The sequence below is a fragment of the Delphinus delphis genome, chromosome 15 (assembly GCF_949987515.2).
Source record: "Delphinus delphis chromosome 15, mDelDel1.2, whole genome shotgun sequence".
In the NCBI taxonomy this organism is placed as follows: Eukaryota; Metazoa; Chordata; class Mammalia; order Artiodactyla; family Delphinidae; genus Delphinus; species Delphinus delphis.
In genome coordinates, this window is record NC_082697.1 from 25,001,982 (window position 1) to 25,022,633 (window position 20,652).

General features: G+C 59.0%; 3 protein-coding genes across 6 annotated transcripts; 1 reads left to right on the top strand and 2 right to left on the bottom strand.

The window, feature by feature from the left end:
- Nucleotides 1–932: 932 nt before the first annotated feature.
- Nucleotides 933–17,469, top strand: NECAB3 (N-terminal EF-hand calcium binding protein 3). 4 transcript variants are annotated; one of them, XM_060032756.1, is made up of 13 exons: nt 933–1,138; nt 3,181–3,205; nt 4,756–4,864; nt 5,843–5,868; nt 6,064–6,161; nt 14,146–14,282; nt 14,566–14,684; nt 14,773–14,890; nt 14,995–15,048; nt 15,578–15,690; nt 15,859–15,936; nt 16,452–16,543; nt 16,640–17,469. In XM_060032756.1, exons 1-13 carry the CDS (start codon nt 1,022–1,024, stop codon nt 16,655–16,657), a joined length of 1,104 nt encoding a protein of 367 aa, XP_059888739.1. In that variant the 5' UTR covers nt 933–1,021; the 3' UTR covers nt 16,658–17,469. The 4 variants fall into 4 exon arrangements, with proteins under 4 accessions (XP_059888739.1, XP_059888740.1, XP_059888741.1 ...); XM_060032757.1 differs by having other exon boundaries at nt 14,811–14,890; XM_060032758.1 differs by lacking the exon at nt 15,859–15,936.
- On the bottom strand, nt 7,356–9,950 carry ACTL10 (actin like 10). The gene is made up of 2 exons (XM_060032750.1): nt 9,857–9,950; nt 7,356–8,560 (listed from the first exon to the last, which is right to left on the bottom strand). The coding sequence occupies exons 1-2, from the start codon at nt 9,948–9,950 to the stop codon at nt 7,356–7,358; spliced, it is 1,299 nt and encodes a 432-aa protein (XP_059888733.1).
- Nucleotides 11,260–12,478, bottom strand: C15H20orf144 (chromosome 15 C20orf144 homolog). Its single transcript, XM_060032755.1, has 2 exons — nt 12,350–12,478; nt 11,260–11,646 (listed from the first exon to the last, which is right to left on the bottom strand). The coding sequence occupies exons 1-2, from the start codon at nt 12,476–12,478 to the stop codon at nt 11,260–11,262; spliced, it is 516 nt and encodes a 171-aa protein (XP_059888738.1).
- Nucleotides 17,470–20,652: the final 3,183 nt, after the last annotated feature.

Here is a 20,652-nt window from a genome sequence, read left to right on the forward strand (position 1 = left end):
ACCAAGCAGGAGAGGGCCACGTGGGCAAAGGGCCCTTAGGACCTGAGAGAAACCAGTGTGGCTGGAATCCTGAGGTGAGGGCCAAGGTGTAGAGACGTTCAGTCTTGGGCTTTATTCGGGGGACAAGGACCCTGGTGAGTCTGAGAGAGGAGTGACACACCCTGTTTTATATTTTAAAAGCTCCCTCTGGCAGCTGTGTGGAGGATGGGTTGAAGAGGGGGCCAGAACAGAAGAGCCAGGGGGAAGAGAAGCCCAAGTAGAGCTTCGGAGTGGAAGGGAGGGTGACTGGGAGACGGTCCACACGGACCTATTTAGGAAACCCTTAGGTGGGCTTTCCCTGAGCCAGTCCCTATTTTAAGCCTTTCACTGTCAGTCAGCCCCCAAAACAGCCGTACGATGTGTCTACCCTTACTCCCATTTTGCAGAAGATACAGACGCGCACAGGCGAAGCCACTTGCGGGTTTTGTCCACCAGGTGGCGCGCTTGTGCTCCTTCCGTTTGCTGTGTTGACCCTATAACGGTGCGGGACCTGCCCTCGGTGGGCAAGCGCAGCCCCTCCCGTTCTGTTCCTGGCTGTGTAGTACTCCACGCTGGCCGTCATTCGCTCAGCCCTTACCCGGTGCAAATGACCCCTTGGGTGGCTCCTTACTCCGTAGTGGCCGCTTCTCCCCGGGAGGTGGGGAGTCGCAGAGGTGAACGGTGTTGTTGGAATTCATTGCGCGGCTCTTGCCGCCCTAAAGGCTGGAGTTTGCTCCCCTTTTCCAGACGGGGAAGCTGAGCGCCTGGAGAGGGGCTGGCGTAGGGCCGAGCTCTCAGACTGGCCAGTGCAGGGGCCGGGCTGGGAGGGGGCCTCGGCGGCCCTCCGGGCGGGGGCGGGGGCGGAGCCTTGGGGGGCGGGGCCCTCAGCCTCCGCGCCGGCGCCGATCGTCGGGCGCCCCCCCTTCCTGTGCCCCGAAGTCCGCGGCGGTGGCGTCCAGAGCCCGCAGCCGCATAGAGCCGGAGCCAAACGGGTGGCGGCGCCATGGCGTGCGCGGGGCTGCTCACTGTGTGCCTGATCCGGCCGCCTGCGCCGGAGCCCCCGCGACCCCCCGCGCCCGCGCCGGCAGCCGGATCCGCAGGACACGCGCTCTTCCAAGACGTGAGTGGGAAGCGGGCCTGGGGCGCCGGCGCTGTGGCCCTGGGGGTGGTGTCTCTCGCGGTGTCTCTCCAGGTCTCTGTCGTATCTCTCCCTGTGTCTCCCTGGACTCTGTCTCTCACTGCCCCCGTCTCTGCGGCTCTCTCACTCTGCTTTTCCCTGTCTCTATGCCCGTCTCTCTTCCTCCAGGTCTGTTGGGGACCCTGCCGCTGCCTCTGGGTCTCTGCCTCCGCCTCTGGGTCTCTGCCTCTCTCACTATCTCTCTCTGACCCTGCTGTCTCTGTTTCCGTGTGTCTCCCTTATCTTTATCTCTCAGCCTTTGTGTCCCATTCTGTCTCTCATTCTTTCTCTCTTTATCTCTCCTTGTCTCTGGTTCAGTGTCACTGTCCCTCCTGCCCCCCAACCCGAAACAACCCCATGTATGTGTCTGGCTGCGGGGGGGGCGCTGTCAACCCTTGATCACAGGAGCAGTCACAGTGCCCCTCTATGGCAGCCCGGGTCCAGGCTGACCCAGGCAGGGGGGCCTGGAAGAGGAAGCAGTCCCCTGACTCCTGACCTGGTGCTGACCCAGAGTCCCTTAGATCCAACCCAAGGATCCCACAGTTGGTCGGGGCTGCCCACAGTCACTCTCTGTGGTCTGTACACCCTCTCCTGACTGGCAGGTGGCCCTGCAGCCCCTATGGACACCAGCGTGGAGCAGCCTGGCCCGACCTCGGTCACTGCCCTGAGCCCCTTCCCCACCTTTCACCCCAGCCCTCAGTCCGTCCTGTGCCTCTCATGCCCCCACTCCCAGAGGTCCCTGCCAGTGGGAAAGGCTGTACTCCTGCCCCCTCCCCACTGTCCCTAGTGACTCAGCACTTGGCCACAGTCCTCCCAGCTGGAAGGGACCTGACCCTCCCACTTCCCAGATGGAAAAACCAAGGCCTGGAGGGTTAGGGATATGTCTGAGATCACACATGGAGGCAGGGGCACACTAGGGTGTGGCCCTAGGTGTCCTCATTCTCGGCTTAGCACCCCTCCCCCACTCTCACCCCCGTGTGTCTCCAGGCTGCTGGGCTGCTGTGTGGACCCCGAGCCAGTGGCAGACCTTCTCTGAGTCAGGCTTCTGGCTAGGGATTACATTCATCCCTGCGCCTCACTGACCCAAGAAAACAGTCAGAGGGAAGAGGTATTCAGGACCTGGAGCTGATAGGGGCTCTATGTCCAGGCTTTGGCCTGCCCCTCCTTGCCAGGCCTGCTGATGTCCTATTTGCTGGGCTGCTTTGGGTGACCTGGGAGTCTCTGGTCCCTAGGGGAGACAGGGACCAAGTCTTGACTCTGCTCCGTTCTTGTTGCCTCTGTTGCCCTTCCTGTCTGCTTCTCCATGAATACAGTCTGTCCACCCTTGCACGTACACACACACACACACGCACGCACGCATGCACACAGGCCTGCCCAAGACCCTCATACTGAGTTGGCCTCATAGGAAGCCCCAGCCCTGGAAGGGTTAACCCTGGGCTGCTCCCCTGTGTGCTAGTGGGAAAACAGTCACCCACAAAGAAAGGACTAGCCACTACCTGCATGTCAGGGTCTTCAACAAGTTCACAGAGACACAGCCCGGAGTGGGCAGAGTCTGGGACAGACCATAGCCACACAGCAGAGTTGGGGTTCAGGTCTGGGATGGGTGCCCAGGATACTCAGGCCGCATCTTGGCCCATCTTCCCACCTTCCTCAAGCTGGGACCGTTCGAGGGCTGATGCATCAGACAGAACTTGGGACTGACTCTGGGTGTGGGAGGTGAAGGTGCAGAGAGCTGGCTTGGAGCACCCCCCACGAGGTCAGGCCCGCAGAAGTGAGCAAGCAGTGGGGCCCATTGTGTGCTCTTCCTGTGCTCACCTTGCTGGAAAAGCTCCTGCAGGGCCGAGCTGGGCAGGGAGCTGGGACCATGCTGGGCAGGAGGAAGGGAGACGCAGGGGGCAGGCCAGCCACCTGGGGCTCTGTTGAGTTGGGTGGGAGCCACTTGCCTCCCAGCTCACAGCTCCCATCCATGCCCTTTTGTTCTTTAGGTTTTCCGCAGAGCAGACAAGAATGGTGAGTGTGGTTTCCCCTGGGTCCCACAGTGGGGGCATGGGTGACGGACATCAGGGAGGCTCAGGGGAGGGTTGGGGGTTTGGGGGCACAGTCTAGAATGGAGAAAAATCTTGAGAGGACCCAAATCAGCAGAATGAACCCAGGTGTCCTTCTCGGAGGAAGTGTTGTTTTGAATCAAGTTTGGCAGGATGGAGAGTGGAGGAAATGTAACTTAGCCAGAGGCTGGAGGTGGGGGCTTATTTTCATGCAGTGCCCTGGCACACTGGGGGGTACTTCTCGTATATGACCTTATGTTGTCCTCACAACTGCAAGCTAGGTGAGAATTCTTCACCCCATTTCACAGACAAAGGAGCAGGGGCCCAGAGAGGTAAAGCAGGCTGCCTGAGGTGGTGGGCCTTGAGCCCAGGTCTAATGTGATGCTTGGCCCCAGGCTCCCTGTGTGAGGGGCTTGGAAGGGTGTGGTCATGGAGATGAGGCCCTGTGGGGGATTTTATCTTAGATTTTTAGAGTGCTCAGTAACTTTCCACATTACCAACCATCTGGACACAGGGAGGGCTTGGGCAGGATAAAGCTAGGCCCAGGGAATCAGCTCCTCCTGCCCTGGGTCCTGGGCAGTCTCAGACTCTGGTCTGGCAAAACCTTGAAAGCTAAAGCAGGAGCCATTAGGGGACCCTGCAGGCAGGTTGCTGCGCATAGATGACTCAGAGCAGCCCACGGTACCTTGATTGGCCAGTGGAGGGTCTGAGCTGAGACAGCCCGTCAGCCTTGACCTCACTTTCATCTGGGGGCTTCAGACCTGTTTATGTTTCAGCCTCCTTGAGAGAGGATTGTGTCCCCACCCCTTGCCCCTTCTCCCTGGGTCTCTTCAAATTGGTGGAGACCATTTGTTCCAACCGGTTCATCAGGGCACATGGTCTCATTTGGATCCTGGCATCTTGTCTGGGGAAGTTCAGACCCTCCCCCAGCTCCACTCTCCCCACCCCATCTGCTTAGAGACCTCGCAGGTGACGCTCTCGGCCTCTGCTACATGTGCCCTGCGGATGGGGAGGGCTTTCCCTCCTGAGCCAGCCTGCTGCTACTTACAGGGGCTCCACTCTTAGGAAGATCTTATCTGACTCCCTGTGGCTTCTCTGTGAAGGGCCTGGGTCCAGAGCACAGAGGTCCCCTCCACCCTGGAGCCACACTGGCCAGCATGTGGGGCAGAGACCCAGCCCCGAGTCCTCCAAGTGACATGATCTGACTGTGACCCAGGCTGTTGTTCATTTGTTTCTTCATTTGGCAAACATTGAGTCCGTACCCAGTGCCACATGTGTACTGCCCTGTCCCTTGGGTGCCTGCAAAGTGGGCCCTGTTGCCTTAAATGGGCACCTCTGGGGGCCCCAGCCCTTTTGTCCCCAATGGCCAGGCCTCCCATCAGCTCAGAATCCCATTCCACTTGGCTGGGTGTTTGTGAGATGCTGCAAAGCCTTCAGTGGGCCTGGATCTTGTGGCAGGGGTTCAGCCAGGGTCAGGGATACTGACTTGGCTCTCTGTCCACCCACCCTGCCCAGATGATGGTAAGCTCTCATTTGAAGAATTCCAGAATTACTTTGCCGATGGGGTTCTCAGCCCCGGGGAGCTGCGAGAGCTGTTCAGCAGTATTGATGGGCATCCCGCTGAGTGAGTACTCAAGGGGGATGTGTGCACCGCATGTAGATGTGAGGCCAGGCTGTCCCAACCCCACTGTGTCTCCTGCTGCTTTGGTTCCTTATGGAGGATGAGGGGGGCAGAGGGAGAGGGGTGCCAGGGCTCAGTGCCAACTTTACCCACCCACCTACCCCCTCCCTGGCTCCAGCCTTGCTCATCACACTGCTTCCAGCTGGGACCCCAAAATAGCCAGGCCTGAGTCACCACCTATGGTTCAGCCCACAGGTGTCCCCTCTTCCAACTCCTGCTTCCTGCAGGGACCAGAGGATGCCTGGGGACAGCTGGCCCCCGCCTGCTTCCACCCATGGATGCAGGTGCTTCCACATCTCTAGGCCTTAGTGCGAGTTTGCTTGCCTTCTCTCCTGCTTCCTCACACGGGTGCACACACATGCACAGCTATCCCTCCCTCTTACTCCCCTTCCCGCCATCTCCTTAGAATAAATCCTAGGCTCCCATGTCCTCCCATGTCCTCAGGCTTGGGCTGGACCCTTTTTCTGCAGTGCTACCACCTAACCACCACCAGATACTCCAGTCAGATTTCTTCTCCTTCAAGGCCTAACTTAGGCAGCCCCTCCTCCAGGAAGCCCTCCCTGACCTACCAAGTAATACTCCATGCCTTCTCTGCATTTCCGCAGACCTGGGACCTGGCTCCCCCTTCCCAGCTCTAACCACTCCTCTCTGGCCTGTGTTCATATCTGCCTCCCCGGCCTGAAACCCCTTTGGAGGCAGAGAGTGGGACTGAAATTTTGCCCTCAGGGAGTGTTTGGCGGGCTGATAGTACCCGTGTTCCCCCTCTCTGTCCACTGAGCAACTTAACCTGGGGTGGAGTCAGAAGTTGCCTCCTTGTCGGCCTGAGCTGGGCAGGAAGAGGAGAGGAACATTGGCTTCAAAGTCCCAGTTTACCAGGCCCAAGTCAGCGGGTCTGAAGGGCGCCTTCTCTTTTCCCTGTAGCAATTTGGAAACGGAGAAACTGTGTGGTGAGTAGGCCCATGGGAGCTCTTGTCTCCCGGGACCCCTGGGCAGGTGGGTGTGATGAGAGGCTGTTGCTGGTGTCCCATGGAACAGGATCGGCTGGGCTCAGGGTATGAGGCCTGGTTGGCTGCTGGGGAATTCCAGCTTGTAAATGGGGGCGTGGGGGTCCGGGAACCTTTGAGCACCTCCTCTGCCCTCAGACTACTTCTCTGAACACCTGGGCGTCTATCGGCCTGTGCTGGCTGCACTGGAGTCGCTGAACTGTGCAGTGCTCACTGCCATGGACACCACCAAGCTGGTGAGTAGAGGGGCTGATGGTAGGTGGCCCAAAATGAGGGCACGGGGTGTCTGCTGTGCTGTGGCAGCCTCCACCACTGGGCTCAGGGCTGTGGAGCTAGAGGCCTGGGTTCTAATCCAGGCTCCCACTTTCTGGCTGTGCATCTTTACCTCTCTGGGCCTCAGTTTCCTCATCTGTAAACTGGGCATTATAATAGAACCTACCTCCAGACATTTGTTGTGACAATTAAACGAGAATGAAGGCAGGGATTTTTGTCTGTCTTGTTCTCTACTCTATTCCCAGCACCGAGACCTCTGCCTGGCACGCAGTAGCCACGTCACACCTGGAGCTGCTGCTGCTACTGCTTTTATTATTGACCAGACCTAACTGTTGTGGGGTATGAAGGCCAGCTCCCAGCAGGGATGGGCTGTGGGGGAGGGCACGCTCACACACATCCAGACGCTCGTACTGGTGTGTGGAGCTTGGTTGGGGGGCAGCCTAAGGACATGCGTGAGTAGGCAGGCGTGTGTGCACCCATGTGTTGCTGTCTGTGTATGGACACGTGCGCACAAGCATAAACAGTGCTCATGGCCCGGGCTCCAGGCCCTTGGATGGTATTTTAAAAACACCAAAAGGCACCCCTCCCTCTGTGTTCTTTTTAAGAAATGTCTCCACCTAAGGGGGTGAGGAAGGAACAGTGAGCAGGCCTGGGATTGTGCCTGACCTCACTTTGAGGCTCTCAGCAAGTTGATGATCATCTGAGGACAGGGCTTCCCCTTCTGGTTGCTTTCACATGGGATTTAGTAGTTTTTCAAACAGTTATCCCTTGGGGCCTGGCATGGGATGGGAATCCAAATGGTATATGATGAGGGGTTGGTATGTTATGATGACTTCCATATCTGTGGCCTGGACACAGGTGGGGGCATCGCCTTCCTTGTTGCCATGGAAACAGGGCCCTGGGGGTGGGCCCCTAGACTGGCATTCTCTGAACTGGCACTGGTTAGTGGGGATTCAAACTGCAGGTCAAAGTAAGGGCCCCAGGGGTCCTGACCACCTCCTCCTGGCCCAGAAAGGGGTAGAGGGTGACCCATCACCACACGACTCTGCCAGCTCCAATCACTGAGCCTTTTATCTGGCACTCAATGCCTCTGATAGAGCTGCAGCTCAGCCTGCCAGGTGTCTGCCTCTGCACCCCACCCCCCAGTCCAACATGAGTCAGTTGAACACTTCATGCACCAGCCTGGAGCCACATTCCTGGTACATGGCCCGGGTCATCCAGTGGCATTGGAAGGAACGCAATGAGGCCACCATGGAGCCGCCTGTCCACACTGCTGTGCCACGCCCGGGTTTGGCCACCAGGCGAGGCTGCAGTGCCCCATAACCATGCCGCCGGCACTGGGCTTCCAGCTCCATCTCCAGGCGCTCAGTGAAGCCAGGGAAAAGCGTGGAGCCACCGGCCACCACCACGGTGTTGGCCAGCCGTGTCCGTAGTGTTGTGGGCATCCTCTGCAGTGCCCGGAAGGCCAGGGTGGGCAGTCCCGGCTCAGCCTGGCCTAGCAGACCCGGCTGGAAGATAGGTTCCGGGCAGCGGAAGCGCTCACTGCTGAGGCAGACAGAGCACCCATTGCCTAAGTAGAAACTGACAGGACGGTGGCGGGCAGGGTTACGGAGGTCACCCTCGAAGTCCAGCGACACATAGCAGCAGCGCTTCTTGAGCTGTGTGATGACCTTGCGGGGCAGGGCATGCAGTCGTTGATCGGGGCAGGCTGCCACCAGCAGGTCCCGCAGGTAACGCGACAGAGTACTGCCTGCCACGTCCAGCCGGAAGGTGGCCTCGTGCCACGAGTGACCCGCATAGATGGGTGTGGCGTGGCACACGCCAGCGCCCGCCTCCAAGGCCAGCCCGCTGAACGCGCCGACAGAGCAGAGCGCCAGCAACGCGGTGCTGGCTATGTGGCACGCGGGCACTGCCAGGGCCTCGAACAGCAGCTCGGCCACCCTCTCGCGGCCCGCGGGCGGAGCCGACGGCGAGTCGCTCACCAGCACCGGCCACTGCTCTGGGCACACCCGCAGGCCGCCCACCAGCAGGCGCTCCCACAGCCCCTCCAGCGCCTCCCAGTCCACCACCACGCCGTGCTTGATGGGGTGCGCCCGCGCCACGCCGCCCGCCAGCTCACAGCCGGGCAGCACGGGCCAGTCCCAGCTGGGCACCAGGCTGGAGCTCTTCAGTACCAGGCGCGGCTGCTCCTCGCCCGCGAAGCCCGCCTTGGTGAAGCCCGAGCCCTGGTCCACCACCACCGCGACGCGGCCCAGCGAGGGCAGCCGGCGGACCCGGCGGCTCCCGGACAGCGACGCCACCTTCGGGCCGGCCACGCCCTTCAGCCCAAAGCTCCGCCCCCGGCGTGAGAACCCCGCCTCAGCTGGACTTGATGGTGGCCCGCCTTTCAGCTCTTGGCTCTGCTTCGTGGGCCTACGGCCCCGCCTTTCTGCGCTAGAGAACTATCGCTCTCATTACTTGGGCTCCGCCCTCTGGTCCTGAAGTCCCACTCTTCTGGCCGGAGTGGAGGTCTCTTTTCAGCTCTTGGCTCCGCCCCTGGGCCTGAGGCCCGACCTTTGGTTCGTCAGTCTCCGCCCTAACTGGGCTCTGGCTCAGTCCCTCTTGGTCCTCCTCTGGCTCAAGGCCCCACCCCCTCTCTGAGGACTCGCCTGGGTGGTGCGGCTCCGCCCCCTAAGTAAGCGCTTGCTGAGGTGGACGATGAGAGGGCCGCTTTAAGAGATTGAGAAGCGTCCAGGAGCAGCTCTGAGAATGAAGGGGTCTTGCGGCAATGTTTTCCAGACATATATCCCCCTTGGGGACCCAGGAGTCCACTTCTCAACTGGGCTTGACCCAAGTATTGTAGCTCCTGGTCGTGGAGTTTGGAGGGGGTGGTCAGAGAAGGAAGGAAAAGAACTTGGACTCATTGTGACCTCAGTTCTCAGCACCTGCCGCGCTTTCGCAGCCTCTACCCTGATGAAAACATCTCAGACCCATCCTCTCTCCTGGGACAGGGTCAAGGGCAGTGATTTTGACATCCAGGGGTCTGGCCTCAGCCGCTCAGCCCAACCAATTTGATTCCTTCCCCAAACCACTTCGGATTATCTGATGTGCTCTGGCCAAATGTGCGGCCCCTTCCCTCTCAACGCTGAAGAGAAAGCTCTTAATCATGGCTCTCCAGCCACCCTGAAGATCTGTGTGCTTAGCCTTCAAGGGCCCAGGGATCCTACCTTCAGGGGCTTACAAACATGGACTTGAGTTTGAGACTCAGTTCTGAGGCTGACTCACTGTGCACTGAGCAAGTCCTAATCTCTCTCTGGGCTCAGTTACTTCCTCCGAAAGGCGGTCGTCCTCACACACAGGAAATAGTCCACCTCTTGTCTCTGCAGAGTCTCTTTATTCTCTTTAGGACCATTCTGGATGCAAGTTGAAGACCCATTCCGGTGAGCTTAAGCTAAAATACGGACTTTTATCACAAGGGTCTTGTATGTCTTATGGATACCAAGGCAAGGGTGAAATCAGGTTTTAGGAAAAAACTGGAATCAGGGCCTGACTGTCGGCCTGTGGGGGACCCAAGATGTGTACTGGCTCTGCGTTCTGGTTATATTCTTCTCAAGACTGGCTTCAGCCTGTGCACGTTCCTGTAGAAAACATAGTCTCCTACAGCTCCTAAATTACAGACCTAGGGAAGGGGCTGAGAGGACCAGCTTGGGCCAATTGCTTATGCCAGGAGGTGTGGCCACATTGAGGAACGTGGTTACCCTGATTGTAACCATGTGGATGGTAGGAAAGGGTCAGTTCTCACAAAGCAGCAGGGGAGATGCTATGGATAGTACAGCCTCCAGCCTGATGCAGGTGATGTGGTGGTGACACTGACAAAAGTGTATCTTCAGCAGAAGCTGTGCCTGTGGTTTTAGTGAACTGGGACCTTCACCCCTGATGCATCTGCCCCCAAAGGGGGCATTCTGATGTTGGTCTCCAGTGGAATGCAGGCTGCAGGTTTGGCAGGGCTGGAGGGGATAGGGTCCGGAGCTGGGTTTGGGACCCAGGAGAGAGAGAAGCAGCTGGGTCCCGCCCACAGAAAGCATGCAGGGCCTCTTGTGGGTGAATTAGGGAGGTGAACCTCGAATTGAAGACCACAAGTGGCAATATGGCCAGAGCAGGGGTGAGGGTGGAAGTCACTAAGAAGCCCTAGAGGCGAAGACCAAGGCTGGGGGTCTGGACCTGTACATCCCAGTAATAAGTTTGGGCGTTTCCCTGTGCACAGCGGAGAACCAGTGTGAGCTTGAGTGGGAGCGTGAACTGCCCTACAGACCAGTGGTTTGGAAGAAGCCTTTGGTTGCAGTGTGGGGAAGAGGATGGGACAGGGTAATTTGGGAGACAAGTCACTGAGGTGCCTTGAGGGTTACCAAGCAGAGTGGGTTAGGAGTGAGGGGTCAGAGGACCAGGGACCCCAGCCTCTCCTCCTGGGTGCTCTCACAGGCAGAACGTTGAGTCTAAGCCTCAAACTATGCTGACCGTGAGACCGTCACAGTTCTTCCCCAAGGTGGTGGCTTTTTGCCTGGGACCTTCCCTCAGCTTAAGAAGGACCTGTGAGTGCTGGAGGCTCTTGGAGCTGCCTGGCCTCTGCTGGAAGCAGGCCCCTCCTCCTAGCGTGGCCAAGCCTGGGTTTGCCAAAGCTCTCTTCCATTGGGCCTGCAGAGCCGTCAGGATCTGACCCGGGCCTGGAGCTGGAGGGGAGAGGAGCAGCCTCCCTCCACTGTGGCACGGTGACACCCCCCCCCCCCGCCCCGCCAGCCCGGAATAGGGGTTCTGACTCTTGGGTCACAAGAAAGGAGGAAGCAAAAACCGCCTTGGCTCCAGGCCATGGCTGTGGCTCTGCCTTCAATACGCCTGTTCTCCCCTGTCTCGCTCAGGGCCTCAGTTTCCCCCACCCCAACTCTACGCCCCGATGCCTCAGACAGGGAGGGCTACAGGCGCCAGGGTTGCTATGCGCTCTTTATTGGTATGGACTGGGGTCCAGAGGTCCGGGCCAGGCACTCAGTGCCGCGGGCGAGGGCAGCGGCGCCGCTTGCTCGGCTGCTCCTAGGCAGGGTAGGCGTAGCGGCCTGCCTTGCTCTCCGTCAGGAGACGGGCGACAAGCCGCCGCCAGCCCTGCGCGGCCTTGGCCCCGCCCCCCACGCCGGGCCCCCCCGCGGGCCCGCCCGCCACGCGGCGCTCCTCCTGCTGCAGCCGTGCGTCCAGCAGCCGCAGCAGCAGCTTGACTAGGATCGTCTTCGTTTCGCGCCCACGCGCGCTCTCGCGCCGCTCAGCGCCGTCGCCCGCACCTTGCAACGTGGGCGCCGCCGCCTGGGAGCCCAAGGGGGCGCCCGCCGCGTCCTCACCCGGCCGCCCGGGCCGCGCGCCGGGGCCCGCCGTCGCCTCGGCTAGCTGCTGCCGCTTATCCAGGCGGAAAAGCAGCACGATCTTGGTCTGGGGGTGGGGCAGGGGCGTGAGGGGAAAGAGCACCCCCCCACCTTCCTATCGGGGACCCTCACCCACCCGGGTTCTATCTCCCAGGACCCTGCCCCCTCTACGTTTCCGGGACTCCTGCCATCCTCCCAGCCCGGGCAGGGGGAGGTGGGGGAGGCAGGCACCCTGCCCCCCTCGCCCGGGATCCTGCCTCGCCCCTGGAAACCCTCACCCCCGCCCCTGCCAGGCTGACCTCCTGAGACCTCACTCCGGTCACGTTTATGAAATACGCTGCCTGCCCTCCCAGCCTCGATGCTGAGACCCTCACCCACCCCGGCCCCGGTCCAGGGCCTCTGCCCACTTGAGGAGGGGGAATGGAAAGGGGGCATAAGGGAACTCCCTGTGCCCATAGCCCCAGTGGCACCAGCTAGGGCTGATTCGCCATGCCAGGACCTCCACCCATCTGTCCACCGTTGGGAGAATCCCCTCCTGCTCCCCCTCCTAGGCTCTCAAGTCTCATCCACCTGGTTTCTGGAATACCTGCTCTCCCTTCCGGGTTATTAGGACCCCATCCACACCCACGAGGGTTCCTGGGATCCTCATCCTCAGAAGGGGTTCTCTAACCCCTTCCATGCCCCACAAGGCCTAGAGTCTCAGCATCCCCTCCTGTCCACCTGTCCAGGTCCCCTGAACTCCATCTGCCCCTTGCCCCCCTGGGACTCACACTCGGCTTCTTCCACTTGAGGTGGTTGAAGAACTGCTGTTTCCGCCAGGCCTTGTCCATGTCAGGTGGCCTCTTCTTGCGGGCCTGCTTGGGCACTTTGGTCCTCTTCTGGGACCTGTTGTTTCCCATGGCAGGGCTGGTCACCACTGGGGGGGCCCGGCCCATGCTGCCTCTGCCCTGCCCTGCCCTCTCTCTGGCTGGGGGTCCCTGCCCAGGCTCTGTCCCAGAGAGGCCACATTGTGACCTCATGGGTCAACCTTACCAGCTCCGGGCTCCGAGCTGCTCCTCCCAGAACACACGGGCCAAGCTCGGCTCCATTTACTCTGTCTGTGACTTCTGGCCTTGGTTTCTCAGCTGTAAAACTGGGCTAATGACCATAAGTGAGGCGATGCTTGTAAGGTGCTTAGTGGTGAGGAGAGGAATTTCTGTGACCTGGGTTTGAATTCTGACTCTGCCTCTAACTAGTTGTGTGACCTTGGCCAAGGTAATCAACTTCTGTAGGCTTCAGTCTTTTCATATGCAAAATGGGGTCAATTATGTTTCCTGTAAATTATTACGAGGATTAAATGAAACTCTGCTTAGAAACAGGGCCTGACGCAGAATGGGTGCTTGTGTCAGCCAGGTTCTTTGGTTGTAAACAACAGAAACTGATCAGTCATCTTAAGCACCAGCAAGGGAATTTATTGGAAGGATTTTGGGAAGCTCAAAGAACGGCCAGGAAGTCTAGAGATCAGACTTGGAGAAACCCTGGCCTGTCTGAGAATGAGAGGTCCCAGCCCCACCTCTGTCCCTGCCCATCTGACGGCTGAATTGAGGCAGGTTATGGGCAGAAGACGAAGCCCTTGATGTAGGGTGCCTCTGGAGCCCCTTGTGGAGGGGCCACCACAGCTCCCCAGGACTCCCACCCTGTACTGTGTGTGTAGGTGGAGTGGGCACGTTTCTTGTTAGAATTATGTTTGACAATGAAAACAATGGCAGTTCTTTATTGAGAACTTATGTGCCAGGTACTAGGCTGAGCCCTAGGTAGGCGATAACTCACTGGAGCCTCTCAACAGCTCAGCGAGATGGCTATTACCATCCCTGTTTTATAGGTGAGGAAACTGAGGCACAAGGAGATGAAGGTAGCTGGGGAGTCTCTGAGCGTTCCAGGTGGGCAGCACAGGGCCTGGCACATGGTGGTCCTCCCTGTCTCTGCCTGCCTTGGCAAGGGCTGGGGGGAAATGGCAGTGTAGACGGGGATCAGTGCTGGTGTGTGTGTGTGAGGCCAGCGACCTGCTGTCTTGTATCTGCAGCTCCTAGTAAGAGGTGCTCAGTAAATGTTTGTTGCATGGATGAGTGAATGAATGAATGGATGAATGAATGAATACTAAGCCTGTGAGTTTGGGGCCAGCTGGTGAGTATGGCACCATATCACACTGTCATTTTGCCTCGTGGGTCAAAATTGCCCTGCCCCACCCGACCCAGCCCAGTCTAGCTGTGCCTGCGGCCTCACTGGCTGAAGGTGGGAGCCCCACCAGGGAAAGGGCCTTGAGGGCCAGACAATGGCAGATGCTTCTCTGTGAGCTGGCCTCATACCTCCCAGTAAGACAGGCCAGGCCCAGACAAGGAGGGGGTCCAGGGTCTGCTCCCCACCGAGTCCCAGTGCCTTTCTGCTTATGCCAGGTCTGCATGTCCTCTGCTCTTTAGGCTGCCACTGTTGCTCTGGTGAGCAGGGGGTGGGGCGCAGGGGGCAGCTCCCCATTCAGAAGTACATGCTTGGAGCCAGGAGATGCTGACCACGCCCCCTCTGCCCCCAGGAGTATGAGCGGGCCTCCAAGGTGGACCAGTTTGTGACACGCTTCCTATTGCGGGAGACGGTGAGCCAGCTCCAAGCCCTGCAGAGCTCGCTGGAGGGGGCGTCAGATACCCTGGAGGCCCAGGCCCACGGCCCACGGTGTGTGAGGAGCTCTGCCCACCTGCGGGTCCGGTTCATGAATGCCCCTTATCTCCATGTGTCAAGGCCCTCAGCTTTTATCATGTTCCATGTTCTAGCATCCTGGAGCCCAAATTCTTGTTCTTAGGCAGGGAGGCCAAGAGGGGTGAGCAGGGGTGGCTGGCTTTGAGGCTGGGCCTCAGTGTCCCGGGAAGCCTGTCTTAGCCACCCAGGCCCGTGCTGGGGCCCCAGAGCTTGGCCCCGTGAGTCTGGGAGCAGTGGGCTGACCCTCCACTCCCCTCAGGTCAGATGAAGAGAGGGTGGAGGTGCAGAGCAGGCCCCGAGGCAGCCGGCGGGCAGGGCGCAGGGCCCTGCGGAGTGTCAGTCGGTCACCCACCTGGTCTCCTGGCTCCTCTGACACAGGTGGGTGTGCCTGCGGTGGGATGGGAGGGCACGGCATCCCCCAGGGCCCCAGTGTTTGCTCCTCCACTTTCCCTCAATTCATCCCAAGAAGCCCCCAGCCTGAGGGGGCCCGTGCCTGACCCCCAGGGCAGAGCTCAGAGGCTGAGATGCACTGGCGGCTCCAGATCAACCGTCTCCAGGAGCTCATCGACCAGCTGGAATGCAAGGTGAGTGGCCGTGTGGCCAGTGCCCCGTGCCTGTGGACCTTTTGGGAATCCACCCAAGCCAGGCACACGCCAGGGACCTGGCCCACGCTCTGCGTCCCTCACAGGCCCCCCGGCTGGAACCCCTGCACGAAGAGGAGTTTACCAAGGGGCCCAACTCGGTGAGTGTGTGAGAGGGGCAGGCAGCTGGGTGTGGGAGTTCGGGAGGAGATCATGAAGTGAGGAGGTTCACGGCCAGCTGCCCCCAGCCTCTGTCTTGTACATATGCCCCCTTCTCCAGGCTTGACCCAGCCCTTGTCCCCTGGGCCTGGCAGGCAGGTGCTGGGTTCTGGCCCTTTGCTCTGTGACCCTGCGGAACTCTGTCCTTCCATGGGCGTCAGTGTCCCTTGTCTACAGTTCTGAAAGCTGGGTCTGGAGCAGTGTGGGCAGAGGCTAACGCGGGCAGGAGGAAGGGGTGCCACACAGCAGGAGAGTGGGGCAGTGGCTGGATCGAGGCAGCAACCTTGGTGATGGGAAGAGGGGATGGAGTCAGGGAAGCTGGGGGCCAGGCTGGGGCAGGAGCCCGACCTCAGGGCTGGCTGGGTCTGGTGCAGGACAAGAAGGGTGGGGTCGTCCTGGAGGCCACAGCAGTCCCTCACCCCATGCCCTGCCCTACCGCACCCCAGCTGACCAGGCTGCCTCTCTTACCAGCACATCCTCGTGGCCCAAAGGCAGGTGCAGGTGGCAGAGGAAGCCCTGCAGGACTTCCACCATGCCCTGTGCTGCTACGTGGACTTCACAGGGGCCCAGAGCCATTGCCTGCAGTGAGTCCTCAGCCGGGTGGTGGGCCGGCCAAGGTCGGGGTGGGGGGTGAGCACGAGGAATGCTGGGACTGAGCGTCCCAGGCCAGGGCTCTCGTTAGACACCCCTGGCTAGGTGGGCAGAGGTGGTGGCAGCCCAGGCCTGGCCTGGCCGTCTCTTTGGCCCTGCAGTGTGTCTGCCCAGAAGATGCTGGACAGTGCCTCCTTCACCCTGTACGAGTTCTGGCAGGATGAGGCCTCCTGGAGAAGGTATGAGTGGTGGTCTAACAGCTAATGTTTATTGAGTATGTGCCCTGGAGTGAGTCAAGCCTGGGTTCAAATCATCCTCTCCTATTCACTGGCTGTGTGACCTCAGGAGAGTTACCCCTCTGAGTCCCAGTGGCCTCCTTTTCAAAATGGGAGTGATCATAGTTCCATCCTCTTATCACCTAAATGAGATGACATGTAAAGAACTGAACACAGTGCCAGGTACAAGGTAGGTGCACAATGAATACACACCTTTACCACTGTGCCACACCCTATGGCATAGGACCTATGCCACACGCCATGTGTGTTATTTCATGTAATCCTCCCAGTATCCCAGTGAAGTGGACACTATTGTCCCCATTTCACAGAGGAGAAAACTGAGGCTCAGAGCCACTACGAGGAAGGACTCAGATCTGAAACCAGGCAGCAGGACTGGGTGGGAGTGGGGAGCTTTTAACCATGTGGTCCTGATCCTTGGGGACCAGCTCCAGCCTTGGTCCACCTGCGGCCCTCCCCAGGCACCAGCAGTCCGCCTGCAGTAAGGCCTTCCAGCGCATCCTCATTGACCACCTGCAGGCTCCAGACACCCTCACCACTGTGTTCTTCCCAGGTGGGCTTCAGCTCCAACCCTCTCCACAGCCTTGGGAGCTGGGGGGAAGGGCAGTGGGCACCTGATGGCCTCTGACTCCCCACCTCTGACCCTCAGCATCCTGGTGGATTATGAATAATAACTGAGCCTGACCTGCATAAGCCAAGGACCCTGGAGCCCTGCCTGCCTCCTTCTGGAGCTTCTGGACTGGTCAGCTCAGCTCAAGACCAAGGATGCTGCCACCTCCTATACCTGGGGCCTGGCTCTCAGAGGCCTCCCCTCCCAGAGCCAGCTGGCGGAGAATCTCTCAGCCCGGGGATCAGAGACTGGGCTGCTTGCTGTGTATTTCTTTCTTTAACAGTGTATTTTATTGCTCATAGCTTTGGCCTCTGAGGCACTCTGGCATCTGTCTAGCTCAGGAGCCTGGATTCTGGTCCCCTCTGCCCCTGCCTTGCTGTGTGATCCAGGGCAGGTCCCTTCCCTCTCTGAGTGGGCCTTGGGCTGTCTGGCTACCTAGTGGGTGCCTGCTTTCTTCTTGCTATCTCGGGGCCAGGCTTCTGCTCTTCCCCAACCAGCAGCAGAACCAGGGCTGATGCTCAGGGACTGTCCATACCCCCGAACCTCGACCCCCGAGGCTGGGCTGGATCAGTCTGCAGTCTGCAAGGACCTGGGTGTCCCCATCACCCTCCTGGGCTGGCAGGCTCCTGACTCTTTCAGCACCTGCGGCTGCACCAGAGCCCTCTGCAGGATCCTGGGTTGGTTTGCATGTCATTTGCATATCATTTGCATGCTCATGCCCACCCATACTAAGGGCACTATGGGAAGCCCCAAGGTGACCTTGCTAAGTAGCAATAATTTGGCTCCAGAGTCACCTGCTGCCCCCAGATACCTCTGAACCCCAGCCCAGGACCCCAGCCCAGAGGCAATAAAGGCAGTAGTCACCTCTGGCATCGTGTCCTCTCTCTCCCTTGGCAAGAAGGCCAGGCCCCCATTCCTGCTGATAGTGGGAACTTAATCACGGCCAATCCAGGTTTCCTCAATTCAGGACCCTCTCACCCCACAAACCCTGGTTCTAGGGTCGTTCCTGGGAAAGGAGAATGGACATGGGCTCTGCCTTAATCCATCCCAAATCCTGGGGGTTCTAGCTTCACCCCCCCTTCGTTTGGCAACAGGGTGTGGCATGGAGCTGGGGACAGGCCACAGAGCCCTCTCAGGGTCCCAAATAGCATGGCCGATCCCTGTGAGAAGACCTGTCCCCAGACAGAACCTCCCCCGCCCTTCCGGGCTGGATTTGTCACCACCCCTACCACCTGACAGAGCCATAGGGCAGTTCCAGGAGAACAATGGCTGAGTCGGTGCTGCCAGCTACTGGTGGAGCCTCCTGTGAGCCATCCTGGCGGAAGGGACTTGGGGCATGGAGGGAGGTGACCAACACGGAGGGAGGCGAGAGGTGGCTACACAGGATGCGGGCTCTAAAGGGGAGGCACGTGGCACAAGAGCAGAGGCTGGCCTCTGACCTCGTCTGGAGGGTGTTGGGGTCAGGAGTTTTTAGGCAGAAGAAATGCACAGGTTCAGGCTCTGAGCGGGAGGAGAGCTTGCCTCAGAACTGAAGGAAGCCCAGAGGCGGGCTGAGGCCAAGGCGGGGAGGCAGCAGGGCCTCAAAGGCACTTGGTCTTGAGGAAGCTGTGGTAGGTTTTAAGGGGTGACTGGCCCGTGGGCTGAGTGACATTTCCCCAATGTGCTTGACTGCCCTGGTGGCGCCAGGTCGTGGCTGGGCCCTGAGGCTTGGCCAGGAAGGCAGCTCAGGGTAGATGTCCTAGTTTGGGAGGTTTCTCCCCAGTGACCCCTGTAGGAGTTCAGACTTGGCAGGGACAGACAGGGCTGCTCCCACTGGCCTAGCCACCCAGGCCAGAGAACCAGCACGGGGGTCCCTGGGGGCTCCTCGGCCAGCATTGCACCAGGCTGCACCCCACTTCCTAGACTCCCGGCAGTTCCTAGAAAGTGCTGCCGGCACCTGAGTTTCTCAGGTCTGGGCAGCTGGAGGAGGTGTCAGTATGTCTTTGCTAGAGAAGAAGGCCATCCAGGAGGAAATAATCCTGCTTTCTGTCCTGTGTTCTAATTCCTTCCGTTCTGTTTCCTTTATGAAAACAGTACCAACAGCAAACCCTCAAAACTAAAAAACTTCCCGTTGCCTTCTTTGAACAAAGATGCTGAAATTCTTAAGCTCAAGCTGACACATCTTTGTTTTTTTTGCGGTACGCGGGCCTCTCACTGTTGTGGCCTCTCCCGTTGCGGAGCACAGGCTCCGGACGCGCGGGCTCAGCGGCCATGGCTCACGGGCCCAGCCGCTCCACGGCATGTGGGATCTTCCCAGACCGGGGCACGAACCCATGTCCCCTGCATCGGCAGGTGGACTCTCAACCACTGCCGCCACCAGGGAAGCCCAAGCTGACACCTCTTAAGTGGGTGCCACCCTTTGCCTGTCTCATCTCACCCTGCAAGGGTGTTCTGAAAGTTAACAGTTTTTTGTTATTTGTTTTTTTTTAAGATGGGCTGCATCTTCCCTTCCTTGCTGAAAGCTTGGAGGTGCCAGGGAGGGTCCTGCATGTGGAGGGGAGAGTGTCAGTCCTACAGAGTTGGGGAAGGCCTCTTGGAGATGGTGATGTTAGGTTTGAGCTGTGAAAGAATAGTGTAGCAGTCTCCAGACAGATGTGAGGGGCAGACAAGCAGGGAGAATGTTGCAGACAAAGGGAGCAGAAGGAGGAACTGCAGAGTCTAAGGGATTGGAGGTGAGTGGGGAGGCCAGGCCAGAGGGAGTTCGAATGATGTCTTGCAGGTAATGGGGAGGCGGGGGGTTGCCAGACAGGGGAGTGCTGTGGGCAGGTGTGGAGCTGGACTGCAGACAGGAGCCTGGAGTTACAGCTACAGGGAGAACAAAGTTCTGAGCTGGGGCTATGGGGGTACTGAGGGCCCCAGGTCTTTAGGTGTGTCTACCTATCTCTCGCAAGCCCACATTCATTTCCATGCTGATATCCCCCCAGGCTCCCAGGTCTTGGCCACCATCATCTCTGGCCTGAAAGACTATGGCAGCCTCTTCACTGGGCTTCCCTTCTGTACTCCACCCCGCAACAGTCCATTCCCCATAAAGGAACAGAAAGAAGGGGTTTTCAAAACATCACATGGTGACCATACTCCTCTGGCTAAGACCCTTCAATGGCACCCCCCTACCTTTAGCACCAAGGTCAAGTTTGATTTCTTGACTTGGCATTCAAGGCCCTTAGCAATCAATACCCACTCACATTATGTGCAGCCTCATCCCCCTAAAACAATCCAGCTGAGCTGGGCTATTTGCAACCTCAGTCCCTAGGTTTGCAACACCCCTTTAGAACTTTGTTCCCTCGCATCCCCTACCCCATCCACTCTAGAATTGCCTCCTTAGGACTTCCCTGGTGGCACAGTGGTTAAGAATCTGCCTGCCAATGCTGGGGACATGGGTTCGAGCCCTGGTCAGGGAAGATCCCACGTGCCGCGGGGCAACTAAGCCCGTGTGCCGTAACTACTGAGCCTGCACTCTAGAACCTGCGAGCCACAACTACTGACCATGTGCCTAGAGCCCATGCTCCTCAACAAGAGAAGCCACCGCAATGAGAAGCCTGCGCACTGCAACTAAGAGTAGCCCCTGCTCGCCACAACTAGAGGAAGCCCGCATGCAGCAATGAAGATCCGACGCAGCCAAAAATAAATAAATCCAAAAAAAAAAAAAAAAACAAGAAAACAACCACTGGGCACCTGCTTTGTGGCAGGTGCCGGGGATGGCAAAATGTCCAGGGCTGGTGACAGCACCCAGGTCAAGGACAGGCAGAGTACTGAAGCTGGGAGATCCTGACTCCTTCTGCCAGCTGCCACCTCTACCCCTTCACCCATTCCCTGCACCTGCCTCCTCGCCTTCCTCCCACCTGTGCTGGTGACTCACCTGCATACATCAAAACCTGTCCTAGGGACTGGGTCAGTGCCAGGCCAGGTGCTGGAGAGACAGCAACAGTCTAGGTGGCTGCCACTGCCCTCCAGCTCTCAGAGAGAAATATGCACACCAAATCCCCTTAACACAGACCCTGATGGGTCGAAACAAA

What these genes read in the sequence shown, in the direction of transcription:
- NECAB3 (XM_060032756.1), top strand. Translation starts at nt 1,022, where the DNA reads ATGGCGTGCGCGGGGCTGCTCACTGTGTGCCTGATCCGGCCGCCTGCG. An exon ending in CCATGGACACCACCAAGCTG is followed by an intron (nt 6,162 to 14,145) that starts GTGAGTAGAGGG and finishes CTCTGCCCCCAG; the next exon opens with GAGTATGAGCGGGCCTCCAA. An exon ending in GCCCAGAGCCATTGCCTGCA is followed by an intron (nt 15,691 to 15,858) that starts GTGAGTCCTCAG and finishes TTGGCCCTGCAG; the next exon opens with TGTGTCTGCCCAGAAGATGC.
- C15H20orf144 (XM_060032755.1), bottom strand. Translation starts at nt 12,478, where the DNA reads ATGGGAAACAACAGGTCCCAGAAGAGGACCAAAGTGCCCAAGCAGGCC. An exon ending in TCAAGTGGAAGAAGCCGAGT is followed by an intron (nt 11,647 to 12,349) that starts GTGAGTCCCAGG and finishes CCCCACCCCCAG; the next exon opens with ACCAAGATCGTGCTGCTTTT.
- ACTL10 (XM_060032750.1), bottom strand. Translation starts at nt 9,950, where the DNA reads ATGGTTACAATCAGGGTAACCACGTTCCTCAATGTGGCCACACCTCCT. An exon ending in CCTCTCAGCCCCTTCCCTAG is followed by an intron (nt 8,561 to 9,856) that starts GTCTGTAATTTA and finishes CATCAAGTCCAG; the next exon opens with CTGAGGCGGGGTTCTCACGC.